General features: G+C 33.7%; 1 protein-coding gene across 1 annotated transcript in view; it reads right to left on the bottom strand.

The window, feature by feature from the left end:
• MAP4K5 (mitogen-activated protein kinase kinase kinase kinase 5) overlaps nt 1-21697 on the bottom strand; it is a 95656-nt gene that overhangs the window by 59196 nt on the left and 14763 nt on the right. Inside the window, exon 3 of the mRNA XM_012757891.2 lies at nt 15770-15827. Coding sequence (XP_012613345.1) covers nt 15770-15827 — 58 coding nt within the window. The remainder of the gene's footprint in view (nt 1-15769; nt 15828-21697) is intronic.

Genomic DNA, 21697 nt, shown 5'->3' with positions numbered 1-21697 from the left:
AAACAATAGTAGGTCATGGATTTAATACTCAGGTAATTAATTAAACCAGTATCAATAATTACATGGACCGCTGTCTCTCCAGAGCACAAAGTCCACTAGGTCTTAAACCCCCCAAATTGTGTTCTCTTCATGTGACAAGGTTTGGGGGAAAGCTGTAAGATTGACTAATACCAAAATATCATCTAATATTATATACCAAACTTTCAAAAAGTTCTAATATTTCCACAAGAAGTATATTACTGAGCATTTTCCATTTATTTCATCAAATATTAACTAGTTTGTGCTTTTTATGTTTACTATAAGCATTTCTACATCGTTTATATGTTAAAATTGTTAACATATGCTTCTGAATTGTATTTCCTATTTTAATCCTCTATTATTAATAAATTTTAACAAAACTATCAGAAACATGTGCACCCTATATGGGCATCAATAATGGAAGTTTTTTAAGCTAAAAATAACCATTTTTTAAGCTAAAAATAACTTCTGTATGCTTTATTCTGTATTATTATATCCACATTATATACCTATCTTAGAAAAGTTAGCCAACATAGAAAAACATAAAGAATAAAATAAAAATTACCCATAAATCCACCATCCAAAGACACCTACCATTAGCATTTCAATGTTTTCTTCCACTCCTAAGTATAGCAGTATGAGGTTCTTCCCCTCATATATACAAATTGGACTCAGATTCCACAGTTTCACAGACTATTTTCACTAACCAATATTTTGTAAGCATTGCCTGTGTCATCAAAAATCATTGAAAAGGCACCCAAATTGGAAAGAAACAAGTAAAAGTATCTCTGTTCACAGATGACATAATCTTGTATGTAGAAACCTAAAGTCCACAAAAAATCTGTCAGAACTAATAATAAACAAATTCAGCACAACTGCAAGATACAAAATCAATACAGAAAAATCAGTTGCATTCCTATACATAAACAGTGAACAATCACAAAAGGAAATTAAGAAAACAATTCCATTTACAACCATTAAAAAGAATAAAATATTTAGGAACAAACTGAACCAAGGAAGTGAAAGACTTGTACACTGAAAACTACAAAACATTAATGAAAGAAGTTAAAGAAGAAACAAATAAATGGAAAGACATCCCATGCTCATAGATTGGAAGATTTAATATTGTTAAGATGTAAATACTACCTAAAATGATATACAGATCAACCAATCCCTATGAAAATCCTGGTAACAGTTTTTGCAGAAATAGAAAAGAATCATCCTAAAATTTGTATTGAATTTTAAGGGACTCTTAATAGCCAAAACAATTTTGAAAAAAAAAGAACAAAGTTGGAGGACTCAAACCCTCTTATTTCAAAACATATTAAAAGCTACAACAATCAAAATAGTATAGTACTGGCATAGATAAATATATTATAGATCAACAGAACACAATAGAAAGCCCAGAAATACACCCTCATGTGTATATGGTCAAATGATCTGACAAGGGTATCAGGACCATTCAATGGGGAAAGGACAATTTCTTCAACAAATGGTATTGGGAAAATTGGATCTCCACATGCAAAAGCATGAAGCTGAACCCTTACATTATTATTATTTTTTTTTTTTTTGAGACAGAGTCTTGCTTTGTTGCCCAAGCTGGAGTGAGTGCCATGGCGTCAGCCTAGCTCACAGAAACCTCAAACTCCCGGGTTCAAGCAATCCTGCTGCCTCAGCCTCCCGAGTAGCTGGGACTCCCAGAATGCTAGGATTACAGGCCTGGGCTGAACCCTTACATTAAACCATATACAAAAACTGACTCACAATGATTTAAAGACCTAAATATAAGATCCCAAACCACCAAACTCCTAGAAATCACAGAGGAAAAGCTCCATGACACTGGATTTGGCAGTGAATTCCTGGATATGATACCAAAAGTACAGGTAACAAAAGTAAAAACAGACAAAGAAGATTACATTAAATTTAAAAGTTTTATTCATCAAAAGACACAATCAACAGCCGGGCGCTGTGGCTCACGCCTGTAATCCTAGCTCTTGGGAGGCCGAGGCGGGCGGATTGCTCAAGGTCAGGAGTTCAAAACCAGCCTGAGCAAGAGCGAGACCCCGTCTCTACTATAAATAGAAAGAAATTAATTGGCCAACTGATATATATATATAAAAATTAGCCGGGCATGGTGGCGCATGCCTGTAGTCCCAGCTACTCGGGAGGCTGAGGCAGAAGGATCACTCAAGCCCAGGAGATTGAGGTTGCTGTGAGCTAGGCTGACGCCACGGCACTCACTCTAGCCTGGGCAACAGAGTGAGACTCTGTCTCCAAAAAAAAAAAAAAAAAAAAAAAAAAAAAAAAAGACACAATCAACAGAGAAAAAGGCAACCTATGGAATAGAAAATATTTGTAAATCCTATATCTGATAAGAGGTTAATATCCAGAATATACAAAGAACTACAACACAAAAAATCAAATAACCTGATTAAAAAACGGGCAAAGGACTTGAACAGACATTTCTCCTAAGATGATACACAAATGGCCAATAAGCACATGAAAAAATGCTCAACCTCACTAATCAGAGAAATGTAAATCAAAATCACAGTGAGATATTACCTCATACGCATTAGGATGGCTACTATTAAAAAACCCAGAAAATAACAACTGTTGGTGGGGATGTGGAGAAGTTGGAACTCTTATACACTGTTGATGAGATTGTAAAATTTTGGAACTGCTATGGAAAATGATATGGTAGTTTCTCAAAAAATTAAAGGCAGAAGTATCAAATGAGCCAATAATCACACTTCTAGGTATACATCCCAAAGTATTGAAAGCTGTATTTCAAAGAGATATTTGTATACTTTGCATACCTATGTTCGTAGCAGTACTATTCACCATAGCCAGGAGGTAGAAGAAACCCAATTTGATAGAATGTTCATAAGTGAATGAATAAACATAATGTGGTATATGCATACAATGAAAACTATGCAGACTTACAAAGAGAGAAAATCCTATCATATGTTACAGAATGGATGAACCTTAAGGATATTACACTAAGTAAAATAAGCTAGTCAGAAAAGGACAAATACTGTATGATTCCACTGTATGAACTATCTAAAGTAGTCAAATTCATACATACCAAAAGTAGAACGGTGGTTATTAGTGGTTGCAGGGAGAGGGCAAAGAGAAGTTGTATAACAAACAACATTAATAATTTTAGTTCTGCAAGATAAAAAAAGTTCTACCCATCTATTTCATAAAAATGTGAATATACTTAAAACTACTAAACTATACGTTTAAAAATGGTTAAAATGGAAAGTTTATGATATGTGCTTTTTAGTAAAATAAAAAATAATTTAAAATGAAGTGAATATAGCCTAATTTATTCATTTCATTATAGTTATTCAAGTTAAAAAATACTGTTTAAATATGTATTTTAAAAATAAATATCTAGTAACCTAAAAATGTTTATAATTTATAGCAAAATTACAATAAAAATATTAGATGTTTTAATTAATATTTGTTATAGCAAGGAATTACAAAACCTTTCTGCACTAGTACTAAATACCTTTCTGAAATTTATGAAATGAATCAATATAGATAGATACCAAAGGGAAAACTGGTTTTAGTGGTAACTCATTGTACAGTGAATAAATTAGCAGCACTATTTTTGGAAAATCAGTTAATCCAATGACAAATATTCTATCAGCTAACTTTCATGCGTTCTTGAAAAATATAGTAACATAATAGTGACAATCTTGTGAATTTGATTGTTTTAGTTAGAGTAAGGAAATATATTTTTTTCCATTTAGTAAAATGAATGTAGAACATTAAATAGAATAGTTATTTCTAACAATACATTTTCTTTGGGATACCCATCTTAGATTCTGAAAACTCACATAGAGAAAAAAAATCTCATTTAGTTTTAAATTTACTAACTTAGAATCTGAGATTGAACACCAATTTAGTATCTGACATTAAAGGTATCTTCATTTCAATTTTATGTGTGGTTCAAAATCAAATTGATAAACAGAGCACAAGTGATTTTTACCTATTAAATGACATAAAATTTTTATTAAACCTTTATTAGTTTTCTGTATTTATTATTTAAAATCAATACAAGAACATTTTTGGCATGCATTTGTGCCCTCGAATTAACATTTTCCAGCAATTCAGATTTGAATTGTCCAAAAAGAAAGATAGGGTACAAATACTTTACAGAATATTTTTTGAAATCAAGATTGTTAGATTTTTAAATACAAATTCTGAAAAACAAGATAGAACATACCATTTAACCAAACACCATACCATTTAACCAAAAACAAGATAGAACACACCATTTAACAGAATAGTTGACACTTGTCCTATTTGGCCAAATCACCTGTCTTGGGATTTCTTTCAAGAACATTTACAAGGCAAACTAATGGCTGTTTAAATATTTGTATCCTTTTTGGCTTTTTAAAATTTACTGTACTTTCTCTGCTTATACTTTCAGGAAACAGGATAAAGTATTTCCTGGAAGTATAAAAAAAGTTTTAAACATCTATTCAAAGATATTTAAAGGTTCTGATTTATTCTGAAAACTATCTAAGGAAATACATTTAACTTATTTTATTAAAAATATGGAACTATTTTATGAATATTTCCAACTTAGTATTTCAAAAAACAAGCAAGCAAACAAAGTATATTGCATTAATTATCCTGGGTAGTGATTTTATCAAATTTCATCCCTGTAATCAAGGCTTACAGCATTTAACAAACTGTGATTTTTATAAATTTAAAATACTACTGTATAGTTTCACCATAAAAGAGAGATAGTGGAAGGAGAAGAGAGAGGGAAAAGGAAAGTTGGATTCTGATGGTAAGCTTTCCCAGGAATTTTGTTCCTGCTGCCCCTGGCTGTCAGCCACCACTAGCTACAGACTTGTTAAGCAAAATGAGCATCTGTAAAATGAGTTTTACAGTTAGACTCATCTGTAAAATGAGTCAAATGTTACAGATTGATTGAGTTACCATCAATCTATAAAATGATGGTAGGCTGTAATTCAGACAAGAGAGAAAAACATGGTGGCATGTATTATCATAATATCTGCCTGCTTTTCTAGGGCATTCCTGACTTAACCAAAGAAATGAAAAATGCAACTAAAAATCATAATGGTATCACCAGTATTATTTTCAATGCTAATCACTGGTAAGTCAAACTCTACTTAATGCCACCATTTGTAAGACTGTGACTATATTTACTAAGTGTCAACTATGAAAATGAGATAGAAATGGTTAAATCATTCCTGAAAATAATCATTTGTCTCTGTATACAAAGGACAACAGGAACATAGGAACACAGGAAGTAATGCTGACTTCATTTTCTTTTATAATTATTTTTGTGGCTAATTAAAAAAAACAATTCTCTGTGATAATCTGTTTTCATTCTGAAATCTAAGGCTCATTTTAGCATTTTTATGACTATTAGGAGGACCCTCAAAAGCAATCTATTTAAGTAAATTTTGAATATAATATAAAATTAAATTGCCAGGGGCAAATCAGTAAATCTGAAATAAAATTTAGGACTCTCAATTACTATAAACTTTAATATCCTATTTTTAACCGTAGGGGAAAAGTACTGTTAAGTTTACAGCTGTGATTTCATTTACTTAAAAAAAAAAGTCTTGTTTATGTTTTACCAGACATAAGGCTTTTTCTAGGTCATATTGGCAAATAATTACCTTATCATGTCTAAATACAATTCTAAACCAGCTCATCTGTTAAATCAATACAAGGAAGCACTTTTGTATTATACTGGCTTTAGTGCAATTTTTTTGAAGCTGCCAAATACAAATGAGAATTCATTTTTGAAATACAGAATTATCTGAACTGAATGTTGGGAAAATCCATTAGCATACCATCATATTTTGATGTAAACAATTCCCTTTAAGTCTGTTCCAAAAATGTGAAAAACACCATGTACTTTGTCTTTACTGACAATGCTAAAAAACCACTGATCCCCCACAAAAATCCTATAGCAAAAAAAGAGGAAGTAAATAAATATAAGATGCAGAAGATATGAATAATTCATTTTCTTTACACAATAGTGTTTCAAAATCTCATGGAACATAGGAAGTAATGGTGACTTCATTTTGTTTTATCATTATTTTTGTGGCTAATTGAAAAACCAATTCTCTGTGATAATCTATTTTCATTCTTAAATCTAATTTCATTCTTAAATCTAAGGCTATGAAGACCTTCAAAAGCAATCTGGAAGATGAAAGGAAAAAAGAAAAAGACAGGTAAGTTAAGGTGATAAAATGAAATAAAAAGAATGCTGGTAAAGTGCAGAAAAACTGAGGAAAAATAATACCCATACAGAACTAACAAAAACATTAGAAACAATTAAGAAGTAGAAGCAGTATTGAAGACAAGTAATTCACCAGTGATGGCAGATTTTTAAAAAAATCACAGAAAATATAGACAGAAGATACATAAAGATAAACATAACTGGAGAGAAAACAGATAAGAAGTGTAGATATCTTGTTATTCCTAAGATATATATTTTTTCAAAATTACTAATTTCAAAGACAAAGAAAGAAACTCCAGTTTCTGATACAATCAGACAGAAGACGTATTATAGCAAGTCACCTAAAAAGGAAAAAAATATCAGGCAGACCTTGTTCTCTTCAACAATATTCAAGGGAAAAAATGTCTACAGTTTTTTTGTTTTTGTTTTTGTTTTTGTTTTTTTTTGAGACAGAGTTTCACTTTGTTGCCCCAGGTAGAGTGCTGTGGTGTCAGCCTAGCTCACAGCAACCTCAAACTCCTGGACTCAAGTGATCCTTCTACCTCAGCCTCCTGAGTAGCTGGGACTTACAGGCATGCACCACCATGCCCAGCTAATTTTTTCTATTTTTGGTAGAGACGGGTCTCGCTCTTGCTCAGGCTGGTCTTGAACTCCTGAGCTTAAACGATCCGCCCACCTTGGCCTCCCAGAGTGCTAGGATTATAGGTATGAGCCACCTCGCCCGGCCTATAGATTTTTCTTTGAGTGTAGGAAGAGAAGAATATGCCATGCAATCATTGTATACATAGTCAAACTGTCATTCTTATTAAAAGGTGAAAGACATCTATAATACTCTTCTGTAGAAAGAATATTTACAGAACTGTAGTATGTACCTATACTGTCTCAGGTGCTGAAATACAACAATGAAGACAGATGATCACTATTCTCAAGGATCTTATATTCAAGAACAGAGATACAGACAAAATATATATAAATAAACAAGTATCAGGTAGTCACACATCCATGCAGAAAACTAAAATAACAAGGGCCTGGTGGTTACTTTAAATTGGCCTCTCTGAGGACATGACAGTTAAGCTGAGATCTGAATAACCAGGAACATTCTGAGCAAAGATCAAGAAATACAGTACTTCAGGCAGAACAGAAGGGCTGCTTTAATCTTGGCCTGTTTAAATAAAAAGAAAACAGAGGAAGAGTAGGGCAGGGAGAAGTGTACATGATGAGCTCACAGAAGTGGGCTGAGTAGATCACAGAGAGTTTTATAAGCAAGGTTAAAAGTTTGAATAGATTCTAAGTGGATATGGAAGCTTCAGAGAGGTTTCAAGCAGAAGAGTACTCTGATCTGATTTATGTTTTAAAAAGTTCTCTACAATGGCTTTATGGAAACTAGATGGTGGGAGAAGGGAGGTGTGGGAAAGGAAACAGGGAGACTAGGAGGGTGGAGGTGGCAATAAAAACTAGATGGATTCAAGATGTGTTTTGGACTGGGAGGCCAGACAGGTGGATTGCTCGAGGTCAGGAGTTCAAAACCAGCCTGAGCAAGAGTAAGACGCCATCTCTACTATAAATAGAAAGAAATTAATTGGCCGACTAATATATAGAAAAAAAATTAGCCGGGCATGGTGGCCCATGCCTGTAGCCCCAGCTACTCGGGAGGCTGAGGCAGTAGGATTGCTTGAGCCCAGGAGTTTGAGGTTGCTGTGAGCTAGGCTGACGCCACAGCACTCACTCTAGCCTGGGCAACAAAGTGAGACACTGTCTCAAAAAAAAAAAAAACCCAACGAGATGTGTTTTGGAGGTAGAGTTGAAGGAATTTGCCGACAGACTGACTCTGGAGTGCAAATAAAAGAGAAATCAAGGTTAATGCCTTGATTTTGGGCTTAGTTAACTGCTTAGCAAAATGGGGAAGATTTAGGGAAGAACAGGTTTGGGAAGAACAATCAACTTGTATATTCAAATTATATTATTTCTGCTGGGCATGGTGGTGTAAGCCAGTAGTCCCAGCTATTGAGGAGGCTGAGGAGGGAGGATTGCTTGAGCCCAGCATGGGCAACATAGTGAAACACCATCCCTTAAGAAAAAAACAATTTTTAAAAAAGTTATTATGTTATTCCTAATACTTATAGGAAAATCTTTTTGATAATATGACTCACTATCAATAGTTGATACAAAATAAATAAGCCAGAATGGTAAGGACATGGCATGAAAAGACCAATGGTGAGTATTGAATCTATTTAAATATTAAACTAAGTCTAAATAATTGGTCATTACATTTCTAAGTAGATTGTAAATAATTATTAAAAGAAAGATACATAGACTAATGCATATTCATAATCCAGTATAATTAGAAAGTTCCCAGGCTAAAATCTCAAAATAAACTAACAAGCTGACAATTGGGAGATAAACAAGCGGGAAGAATATAAATATGCAAATTTCAAGATCTTTAAACCTAGGGAGTCAATAAATGACTGTTTAATTTAAGTTGTAGACTTAAAAAGCCATAAATTTAAGTATATTATTCAAAGTCATATAAGCCGTCCTCTGATAAAACTATAGAATTGTACCTTCCAATTATCAGCAGTAAAAATAAAAGAAATCCCCAACCATAATTAAAAAAAAAAACAACTTCAAGGAAACATTAAAAACAAAAACCACAACAAAGAAGTAAAATCAAACATCTCTCTAAACAATAATATAGTGATAAACTCATCTATTAAAAGAAGATTCAGACTGGGTTATAAAATAAAAGCAAATACAATTTTTTACAAGAAAAACACCAATGACCCAGAAAGGATTAAACTATAATGATAGGGTCCAGGTCTAACCCATTTGTTATATGCAACAAAAATATAAACAAAAAGGAGGTTTGGTAATATCAATGTTTGACAAACTTATATTCAAGATTAAAAAGGGCATCAAAGAGCACTAAGGGAATGAATGTTTAAGAATGAAGGATACAAGCCAGAACAGTAAGGGAAAGACTAAAGCCACTGACCAATATGAGTCATCAATGCATTAGACATGTATTTCTTCATTCTGTCTCCCCAACTAGAATTCAAGTCCCAGGAGAACAAGGTCTTTGCCTTTTTGTTCTCCTCTACATTCCTACTCTTTAGAACAGAGCTTCACATATATCAGGTACTCTATAAATGTTAACAAATAAATGAAGACATAACATAATCATGAATTTCAAGAGTCAACTGACACAACATAAAATACCTTCAGCACAAAGTGCCACAAATGGAAGGAGAAATGGAAGGAACCATTATAGAAGATGATTAACACTTCCGTCAGTCCCTAATGCTTAATGCATAAACACTGGAAGCATTATCCCAATATCTAAAAGTCTGGAGCTAAAATTGTCTTTCTATATGATATGATTGTACAGTTGTAAGAACAATTTAAGAGATTTGAAAACTGGCCAGGTGCAGTGGCTCATGCCTGTAATCCTAGCACTCTGGGAGGCCAAGGTGGGCGGATCCTTTGAGCTCAGGAGTTCAAGACCAAGAGGTTCAAGACCTGAGCAAGAGCAAGACCCCATCTCTACTAAAAATAGAAAGAAATTAATTTTCTTTCTATTAAAGAAAGATATATAACTAAAAATATATAAAAAATTAGCTGGGCATGGTGGTGCATGCCTGTAGTCCAGCTACTCAGGAGGCTGAGACAGGAGGATGGCTTGAGCCCAGGAGTTGGAGGTTGCTGTGAGCAAGGCTGTAAGTGAGCCCGGGCAACAGAGTAAGACTCTGTCTCAAAAAAAAAAAAAAAAAAAAAAAAGATTTGAAAACTATCAGAAAAAAATATGAATTCTATAAGACTGTCAGAGACAAAATATATCTGATAAAATCAACAATTTACACAAATATCAAAAGTTACTAATTAGAAAGTGTAAGAAGGAAAAAAGATTCCATTCACAACAGCAAGAAATACCATAAATATGAAGATTTATATGACAAAAACTATAGTATTTTCCCAAAGACTTGAATAAGAAAAAAATCCTTACTACTGTCAAAATGCCAAATCTTCTAAATTAATGTCATAAGTGCTTTTTTTCCTCCTTGATAAAAATGATTTTAAAGTTCTGAAAAAATTATAAAAACAGAAAGGAAACATCTGAAAAATAAAAGTAATGAAGTTATAATATGCAAGAAAAACTTATAGTAATCAAAACTAGGATAGTACTGAACTACAAATAGGAAAACAATATCACTGGACCAGAACACAAATTCATGTTTACATGCAAATTTAGTTTAAATTTAGTTTATCAAACCTTTACATAAAAGAATCTGTAGTAATTGCTTTGGGAAAGTGTCCAGCTATTTGAAAATGAATAGACGTAGAGTTCTCTTTCATCTCTTAGAAATTATTTCTGATGAAGCAAACATTTAAATTTTGGAAGAAAAAAACTAGAAGAAATTATAGTTAAAATTTTTAATAATTATCTAGTAGAAAGGCATGAGTATGGGCAAATGGGGAATAAGAAAGGAGGAATGACAAATTTATCTATGAGAAAAAAAATACACCCACTCAGAAAAGAAAAATATCATAAGCAGAGTACAAAGATAGAAGACAACTTGGAGGAAACTTAAAACATATGATAAAGAGTCAATTATTCTCAAAGTACAAATAGCATCTAAAAAAATCAATAATAAAAGACAAATAACCTGATAGAATTGGGGCAAAGCATGAGGATGGGCAATTAAAAGAATATAACAGAGGAGGATCAAGATGGCAGACGAGAAACATCGCCAGAAAGAGTGTCTCTGCAGAAAAGACAGATTCTAGCAGAAATTAGAAAAAAGAAGCAAGAAGGCGAGCACACAGCAGACGAGGGCCGGAAGGAGGGGTACCTGAGACCCCAGGAGATTCCACGGGAGGAGGCTGCGGAGGAGAACTGAAAGCTGAGACCGCCAGAGCAGTCCGGAGACCAGCGGGAAGGGGAGTGGTCGAATCTCACCCACAGACACCACCTAACGGCTCAGAAACTAAACAAGGCGTGTGAATACCCAAACAAAAACCTAAAGGAAAGAAACAACAACTGATAGACATGGGAAGAAATCAGCAAAGGAACTCAGGAAATATGAAGAACCAAACGGAAGACACACCCCCAAAGAGGAGCACCAGCCCCCTAGAAACGGACACCAACTCAAATCAGGAAACCAAAATGACAGAAGAGGAATTTCGTATGTAGATCATAAGAACACTCACCGAGCTGCAACAACAAATCAATAACCAACACAAAGAAACCACAAAAAGCCTCTAGGACCTAGAAGGAAAAGTTCACTAAAGAAATAGACACAATGAAGAAAAGTTTAACCGAACTCCTGGAAATGAAGAATCAATTCAGGGAACTACAAAATACAGTGGAAAGTCTCAAGAACAGGGTAGATCAAACAGAAGAAAGAATCTCAGAGATTGAAGATAACACCCTCCAACTAACTAAAACCATCACAGAGGCCGGGCGTGGTGGCTCACGCCTGTAATCCTAGCACTTTGGGAGGCCGAGGCAGGCGGATTGCTCAAGGTCAGGAGTTCGAAACCAGCCTGAGCGAGACCCCGTCTCTACCAAAAATAGAAATAAATTAATTGACCAACTAAAAAATATATATATACAAAAAATTAGCCAGGCATGGTGGCGCATGTCTGTAGTCCCAGCTACTCAGGAGGCTGAGGCAGTAGGATCGCTGAGCCCTGGAGATTGAGGTTGCTGTGAGCCAGGCTGACGCCACGGCACTCACTCTAGCCTGGGCAACAAAGTGAGACTCTGTCTCAAAATAAATAACTAAATAAAATAAAATAAAATAAAATAAAATAAAATAAAATAAAATAAAATAAAACCATCACAGAGATAGAGCAGAGAAACAAGAGAAAAGAGCAAATGCTACAAGAGATGTGGGATTATGTGAAGAAACCTAATGTGAGGGTCATAGGGTTACCAGAAGGGGAAAAGGACAACACCCAAGGGTTGGATAAGCTATTTAAAGATATAATAGAGGAAAATTTCCCAGGCCTTGCTCAAAATCTCCAGATACAAGTTCAAGAAGCTCAGAGGACCCCTGGGAGATTCAATGCAAACAGGAAGACGTCACGACATGCAGTCATCAGACTGACCAAAATATCAACTAAAGAGGCCCTTCTAAGAGCTGTAAGACGAAAGAAGCAAGTGACATACAAGGGAAAGCCAATTCAAATAACACCACACTTCTCTAATGAGACTTTACAAGCAAGGAGAGACTGGGGCCCCATTCTCACTCTTCTGAAACAAAACAATGCCCAGCCTAGAATCTTATTCCCTGCAAAACTAAACTTCATATATGAAGGAGAAATAAAGACATTCTCAGACAAGCAAAGGCTCAGAGAATTCACCAAGACAAGACCAGCCCTACAAGAAGTACTCAAAACAGTGTTACGCACAGAACACCATAATAAAAACTCACGAATATAAAAACAACCAAAACCCAAAGATTAAAGGCCAGATAATACAATGGCTCAAGAGAGAAATCAAAGCAACAACATCCAACCCAACAGAATGAACAGTAATCTACCTTACCTATCAGTTCTCTCAATAAATGTGAATGGCTTAAACTCTCCACTCAAGAGACATAGGCTGGCTGAATGGATAAGAAAATACAGGCCAAGTCTATGCTGTCTTCAGGAAACATATTTAACCTGCAAGGATGCATATAGACTATAAGTAAAAGGGTAGAGATCAGTATTCCAGGCAAGTGGAAGCCAAAAGAAGGCTGGCGTGGCAGTTCTAATTTCAGACGATTTAGTTTTTAAACCAACAAAAGTAGTGAAAGACAAAGAGGGTCATTATATAATGGTGAAGGACACACTTCAACAAGAAGAGATAACAATTTTAAATATATATGCACCCAACTTAGGTGCACCCAGTTTCATAAAGCAAACCTTACTGGATCTAAGCAAATGGATTAATAGCAACTCCATAATCACCGGAGATTTCAACACCCCACTGACGGCACAAGACAGATCCTCCAAACAGAAAATTAATAAAGAAATAATGGACTTAAACAAAACCTTGGAACAACTGGGTCTGACTGACATCTACAGGACATTCTACCCCAAATCCACTGAATATACGTTCTTCTCATCCGCTCACGGGACATTCTCTAAGATTGACCATATCCTAGGACACAAAGTAAATCTCAAGAAATTTAAAAAAATAGAAATCATACCATGTACCTTCTCAGATCACAGTGGAATAAAAGTAGAAATCAACTCTAACAGAAACTCACATTTCTACACAAAAACGTGGAAATTAAACAACCTCCTACTAAATGATTACTTCATAAATGAAGAAATCAAGATGGCAATAAAAAAATTCTATACTCCTACACTGCTAGTGGGACTGCAACTTAGTTCAACCTCTGTGGAAAGCAATATGGAGATACCTTAAAGCGATACAAGTGAATCTACCATTTGATCCAGCAATTCCATTGCTGGGCATCTACCCAAAAGATCCAATGACAATCTACAAAAAAGACACCTGCACTCGAATGTTTATAGCAGCACGATTCATAATTGCAAGGCTGTGGAAACAGCCCAAGTGCCCATCAATCCAAGAATGGATTAATAAAATGTGGTATATGTATACCATGGAGTACTATTCAGCTCTAAGAAACAATGGCGATATAGCACATCTTATATTTTCCTGGTTAGAGCTAGAACCCATACTATTAAGTGAAGTTTCCCAAGAATGGAAAAACAAGCACCACATATACTCACCAGCAAATTGGTATTAACTGAACAGCACCTAAGTGGTCACATAGGTACTACAGTAATAGGGTATTGGGCAGGTGGGAGGGGGGCGGGTATATACATATATAATGAGTGAGATGTGCACCATCTGGGGGATGGTCATGATGGAGACTCAGACTTGTGGGGGGAGGGGGGAAATGGGCATGTATTGAAACCTTAAAATCTGTACCCCCATAATATGCCGAAAAAAAAAAAAAAAGAGAGAAAAGTAAAATGTGGTAGAAGAAAAAAAAAAAAAAAAGAATATAACAATAGCCAAATACTAAGATCACACCATATACATTTACTGAACTTCTATTTTATTTTGGGGGGAGGGAAAGAGTTTAAACATTACTCAATTTTTATGTATGAGTAACCTCTAACATATTAATATAATCAGTAGCTTTTACAAAACAATGCAGTGAGAAATTCCAACCTTTCAAAGGGTCTTAATTTATGATTCTAACATTTAATCCTATGTAATAAACATCATATATATGACATATTTTTTTCTAAATTGCCTTCCTATGTTAGTTATATTGCATTATATGAACTATAATCACAAATAAGCCATACCTTCAAGTCAAATAAGTGAAACTGTGTTGTAACAAGCTCAGTGTACTCACTGAAGGCAGAAAGAGATAAACATTTTTGTTTCCTCTGAGAGCCCAGCCCAGTATCTGGACCATAACCACTCTTTCAACATAACTTGAGTATTTGCTCAAGTGATGCCTCCAGAAGAGACAAATGTTTGCATAGTTCTGTTATATTCCATTTTATTTGTGTTAGTGACATTTTGGAGATCATCCTATACTTATTAGGTGGAACTTAATAAGAGGATTTTGAAATAGCATTATAACAATTTCTACCTGCCTAGAAAAAAGGATACTGTGTCATATCTGAAAGCTTATTTTTAAAGTGTTTCAGTATATACTACCTCAGTAATATCATCTCTGTAATGAATCACACACATAATGATCCAAATACTATATTTGAAATGCAAAACCATTTTCACTGCTCAAATTAAGAAACTAGCTTAATTATGGCCACACACTTACTCTACATGTGTAAGGTGATGAACTAGCAAATGAACAGACTACCAAATACTCACCTGGTCAAAAACTACTACTGCTCTCATTAAAAACTTTAGAAACTTTTAGGGTATCAAAATAGTAAAATTGTTTCAGGTTTTATATAGTGTTATTTTCAAAGCAAAGTACTCATGTGTTTTAAAACAAGCAGTCTTCTGACATACAGAGATGTTGATAAAATAAGCATTAAGCTAAGACCAGAAATATCAAATCTAAATTAATCACAGGGAACAGAGACATACAAAATATCATTATCCCACATATTATCTGTATATCCCTCCAAAAATCACAGAATACTTTCCTAATCAAATTTTCATAAAATCTAAAACTGAAGTTAAGATACTTCACTATAATCTTAAAAGAAAATTACTTTAATATTGTCAGTCAATGCATCTTCTAATTTTTGAACGTGCATATTTCAAATTTTATTTAGCAACAAAACTGTTGTAGCAAACTCGCCTTTAACTAACCACCTCCAATAGAATTTAATATAATCATTCTAGAGATACTCTTTCTACTGACCTGACTGAACAGATGAAGAAGACTTCTTTTCAAAGAAAGGACAAGTACAGAAATGTGAAATATGCTTTTAAGTCCTATATTTATGAACTGCACAAGAAAACTGTTTAAAAACTGTCTTGTTAAAAATTATTTTCATACATACCAGGTTCCAATTTAATAATTTTTACTGCTGCCAACTCTCCTGTATGTACATTTCTGGCCTAAAAATTAAAATAAAAAGTTTTAGAAGTTTGTTAATTACTTGGTGCTATGTTAATTAATTGCTTATCAACCATGCTTTTATCAATGCTAAAAAACAAAATCTTTATTTCCAATAAAATAAGTATACTCATTTTCCCAGTAAAGAAAAATATTATATATTTTTCTACATATTAAACAAAAATATAGAGAAGACACAAATATATAAATAAAACTACCATTAGTCCCACCACTCTAAAACAGGTACTACTTAAAATTGTGGTATACTTCCTCTAAACCTTTTCTTCATACTTAATTTAAAAAAAACCTCAGTTTTTATTTATATTATAAACATAATCATAGCTCATTAAAGAAAACTAAAAACCTCAAATCATTTGTACCTAACTACCTAGAGAAAAACAGTTAACATTTTAGTGTATATTTTTTCCTGTACACACATGCATGTGTGCGTGTGCATTGTGGAAGATGACTCTCACCAGTCTTCTACAACATGATTTGCAGTGCTGCCTAACTTTCCGTCGACAGGATATAAAATTTATTTAACCAACCCTCTAACACTGGACATTTAGGATTTTAATATTATTTTGCAATTATAAGTAGAGGTATAAATATATCTTAGTTTATATCTAGCTGCAGCCTTGATTATTTTCTTCAGTTAAATTTCTGGAAACTATTTAACACAATAATCATAGATAAACTTACTATAATTAGTGCTGTAATGAATATCATTGCTAATATTTTAGCACATATCAGTTTATCAGTTAGGCATCCTAGACATATAATTGTTAGATCAAAGGATATGTGGATTTATAATGGATATATTGCCATATTGCTCTAAAAATTGTATGAATTTATACTCTCCTCAACCTTGGTTGTTAAATCCATGTCTGTCAAGATATACTGTAGGTACAAATTTTTATTCTGTTGTAAAAATCATGTATTAATACCTTCTCTATGCAATGCATAATTTTAAATGGCTATCTAATAGTCCATATAATCTTCCTCCTTTACTGCCAGACATGAAAGATGTTATATATAATATTTTCATTATTTAAGACTATTTCTTTCAAATGGATTCTAAGATATGAAATTACAATGTCAAAGGATATGAACATGAACACTTAAGGCTATCCACACATACCATCAAATGGTCTCAAAACATTGTACCATTCATTATATTCTCATTATTAATATGAGTGCTCATTTTCATTGTGCCAAGTGGCACACCATATGTGGAAATGCAATTTAATAATTTATGACATTTTTCATTTAAACTACATTACATTTGAATGTCAACTTTCATACTTAGCATAAAAAATAAGGAAAAGAAAAGACATCGTAAAACAGGAAAGTATGGTTATACTAATTTGTCAAATTAAATAAGTCACATTAGCAGTGGAAAGAAGAGAAAAGATATGTGCACATGTATATATAGATTTAGGTTGCTCAATTCACACTCCAGGTTCAGGTATAAAAAACATGGCCAGAGATTATAGAATAAACGATGATAACTGACCTCCTGGGAGTCCTGTTCAGTAGGTTATAAAATGTGTGTCAAAAGACAAATTTCAGAGACTCTATCTCACACACACACACATACACAAAAGACAAATATCATAATAATGGTGGCAATTTTGTTTTTAATGCTTTATAGTTTGTAGGAACTTTCATATACATTATTGAATTATATTTATTTAAACACAAAAAGACTTAGCTGAGTAAAGTTAAATGACTTGCCCATGGTCATCCTGCTGGCAGGGGCAAGACTCAAAAGTTAGAACTGGCCGGCGAGGTGGCTCACGCCTGTAATCCTAGCTCTCTGAGAGGCTGAGGCGGGCAGATCAATCGAGGTCAGGAGATGGAAACCAGCCAGAGCAAGAGTGAGACCTGTCTCTACTATAAATAGAAAGAAATTAATTGGCCAACTAATACATATAGAAAAAATTAGCCGGGCATGGTAGTGCATGCCTGTAGTCCCAGCTACTCGGGAGGCTGAGGCAGCAGGATTGCTTGAGCCCAGGAGTTTGAGATTGCTGTGAGCTAGGCTGACACCACCGCACTCACTCTAGCCTGGGCGACAAAGCGAGACTCTGCCTCAAAAAAAAAAAAAAAAAAAAAAAGTTAGAACCCAAGAACTATATTCTGATGACAATGTTTCACTGCTCCTTTTCAAAATATGAGAATTCCCTTTTCCTTCTTTAAATGCAAAAGGTATTAAAGTATTGATTGTATAATATTTAACAAACCTCAGTAGTGACTTTTGTTGAAAATAGATTAAAAGTAATATACTAATCATCTTTCACATTATTTCCTATAATGCTTTTCAGTATAATAGAATGTGAACTATTTATTACACATTTAAAGTCTTAAAAGAAATAATTTCAGAGCTGAATTTGATCCCAGGAAAAACATTATTTTAAATATTCTGAAAAAAGTTACTAAATAAAAGCCAGCAGCTTTCCAATATGTTTAAAATCTACCTTAAAGGGTTGGGATAAAAAAATCAAATAACAAGACTCAATTGATTTTTCTATTAACATTCCTATATCATAATCTAGCAAACACAGCCACTTCTCTCCCTAAGTACATTCCTGGTTTTCCTCCTTTCCTCACCCCTCTAAGTGATAATTTAAAATTTTTCACTGAAATCCTATAGAAAACAGAAAACCATCTATGGACATAGAGTAGAAATTTACATATTAGGAAGAAAGATTTAAGTATAAGGGCCATAGATGGCACAAGAAAGTAACACATGTACACTCACAAATGGGGACAGTTGAACTGAATATTCAATATTCTAAATTTCAGATAATAAATACAATGTTTAACTCATATGACAGTGACTGATGCTAACATATCTCCAACGACAAAATATCTTTAAGCTATATTCATTATTCCAGTTTTCTAAGCAAAATGGACATTAGGGTAATGCATTCTGCCTGTCATTCACTGAAAACCAAAAGAAAGTATGAGTCCATACTTCCCAATTATAGATCATCAAACAAGTGCCAACCACATGAAAAGATCTACTATGCTTCTCTGAGAGTCTAGAATAATTAATTATGGTTTTAGTCAGATTCATCAAAAGCAAATGACTCTGTCTCTAGTTTGAAAACACTGTCCTTATTCCAGTACATTCTCCTACCCCTCCCCTCCCCCTTTAGCCCAGTTAACTCAGACTTGTCCTTCAGGATTAAGTTTACCTATCACCTCCTACAGGAAGCTTTGTCTGGTATCTCAAGGCTGGGTTAACTGTGTTGTCTTCTTAATTCTGAGTATGATCTTTTGAAAGACGATGCCACATGGAAGATGCTCTACAAATTTGTTGAATGAACAGTTACAACTATAGGGGAGTTATTACTCTCTTTATTTAAAAAAATAAAATATTAAAATCCTCTACAACTTGGAAATGCTATGTGCAAGGGTTGGGGGGATGGTGGATAAACATACCTCTGTGTACTATCTGCTCAATTATTTTGTAAACCTGAAATTGTACTAAAAAATTAAGCCCATTAATTTTTAAAAAATACATATAAAAATTATTTTTGAAAGAATATATATTTTCAGGCACATTTATGATTTTTATGATTAGAATTTTTATGATTAGAATCAATATATTCTGTTTCAATTTAATAGAACCAAAATGAAGATGCAAGAACATCTTGACTTTTTTTAGACATTCTGAGGGGCTCAGAAAAAAACAGATCATTGGAGGATTTGAACAACATCTCAGAACCATATAAAATAAAGATGGTATTTTAAAATTAAATTACACCATGCAGAAGCCAAAATACATGTAGCTACAGAAGTAAAAAGTAGAAAATATAAACTGTAACTTCCACTGATAGGAATAAATACTTAAAATGCCAGTCTCCATTTTGAAGACATATTTCTGCTCTCTCCAAATGAAGAACCGATGGGCAAATGTTTGTACTCTGTAATTTTCCAGCTGGATTTTTAAAACAGAAAGCAGTACCAGGCTCTTTTATAATGAAAGGCAAAGAGGCTTTCAGAAAAAGAGATCTTCTAAACAGAGACTTTACAGATTCAGTTTACTAAAGAGATCTTTCAGAAATTTAACTATATAATTTCACACTATAATCCAAAAGAGTTTTTGGTGCTGGAATACCAGTTTTTAAAATTCACCATTTTTCTACAACAAGTTAAATGTGACATTCTATCTTTTTGTTTTCAGTTATAACACACAAGAATTTGAAGATCACGTATTATGTTTACAAAAGGAACTAAATCAAAGTGCCACAGCACCTGTACAAAAAGGATACAACTATATTTCTGATTCCTATTGATTTTAGTATTGGTAAACACTAATATTCAGACTTAAGAGTATACTAAACACCTAGAAATCTAAATAAATATATTAGTACAGTTACATATCTTATTTAACTCTTATTAATTTCAGGAATTGAAATTAAGTGGAAAAAAGATAAACTCAAAATAAATAAGATCAATGTCACTACAAAATCCATAAAAGAACCTTTCTACTTAAATTACATTTCTATTGTCATTGCCAACGCATTTCCCTTTCATTTCCAAGTCAATTTATTAATACTACTAGAGAAGTATTTTAACTCAAACTCTCCTGTATTCAGTATTTTATTAATAGTAAAAAGTTACCTATAGATTTCTACTTGTACCAAGAAAAATATTGAAAGATGTTGATCTTTCTAGTTAAGCCATTTCCATTTCAATATTATTATGCAGCTGCCAATTTTGTAAACTGTAAACTTTCCCATATGCTATACAATTTTTTAATGTAAAAAATAAGGAAAAGTTTAAACATTTTACCTACAAGTTTTCAACAGAATTGGAAGATATGACTCAATGCCTAATATATTCATAGTAGTCATGAAGTTGGAAGAGAATGTTTTAAAACTAGGGCAAAAAATTGAAACTGGCAAGTAGAAACAGCTATGTAAAAGCTATGGCAATCAAGACAGTCACCATGAAGATAAATGAAAAAATTCTCCTATTTCACTTTACTATTCTTTACATTGGGCCCCTTACCTTACCCCCATATAATTTCTTCCAACATATTTTTAGGGTCACAAAACTGTTCCATTAAGCTAACTGGGGGCTTCAGTTTTAAATATGCCTCCTTTATATGCCTCCAAAAATATTCTTTAGCATAACAGAAAATTCAGCCCCTTCCTCCAAAAATATTCTTTAACATAACAGAAAATTCAGACATCTCAATATTTAACAAGCTATCTCCAATGGCCAGTGATTGCTTCTCAGGGTCATAATTACGCACTCCAGATTTAAGAACTTGAACTAGAATACAAAAGTAGCAACACAAACTACAATACAAAAGTAGCAACACAGATCTGCAAAGTTTGAAAAATGCAAAGTAGCTGGTTCATCCACAAAAAAAGTAAACAGTCAATTATGTCACAGGCTGCAAAACCTCTATACCTGATACTTTATGGAACATTATTTGTAACTGACTCATTGATTCAAAATTCAGGCTGGGCCCCGTGGCTCAGGCCTGTAATCCTACCTCTCTGGGAGGCCGAGAAGGAGTATTGTTTGGTCTCAGGAGTTCGAGACCAGCCTGAGCAAGAGCGAGACCCCGTCTCTACTAAAAATAGAAAAAAATTAGCTAGACAACTAAAAATATATGTACAAAAAATCAACCAGGCATGGTGGCGCATACCTATAGTCCCAGCTACTTGGGAGGCTCACTTGAACACAGGAGTTTGAGGTTGCTGTGAGCTAGGTTGACCCCACAGCACTCTAGCCCGGGCAACAGAGTGAGACTCTGTCTCAAAATAAATAAATAAATAAATAATTTTAAAAATTCAAAGATTCCTTTGAAGCTTAGGACAGAATGTATCTATCACTCCCTATCTTT

This window comes from Microcebus murinus, chromosome 6 (genome assembly GCF_040939455.1).
Source record: "Microcebus murinus isolate Inina chromosome 6, M.murinus_Inina_mat1.0, whole genome shotgun sequence".
Classification (NCBI taxonomy): Eukaryota; Metazoa; Chordata; class Mammalia; order Primates; family Cheirogaleidae; genus Microcebus; species Microcebus murinus.
The sequence above is the reverse complement of the archived record's forward strand: the minus strand, read 5'-3'. Positions and strand labels throughout refer to the sequence as shown.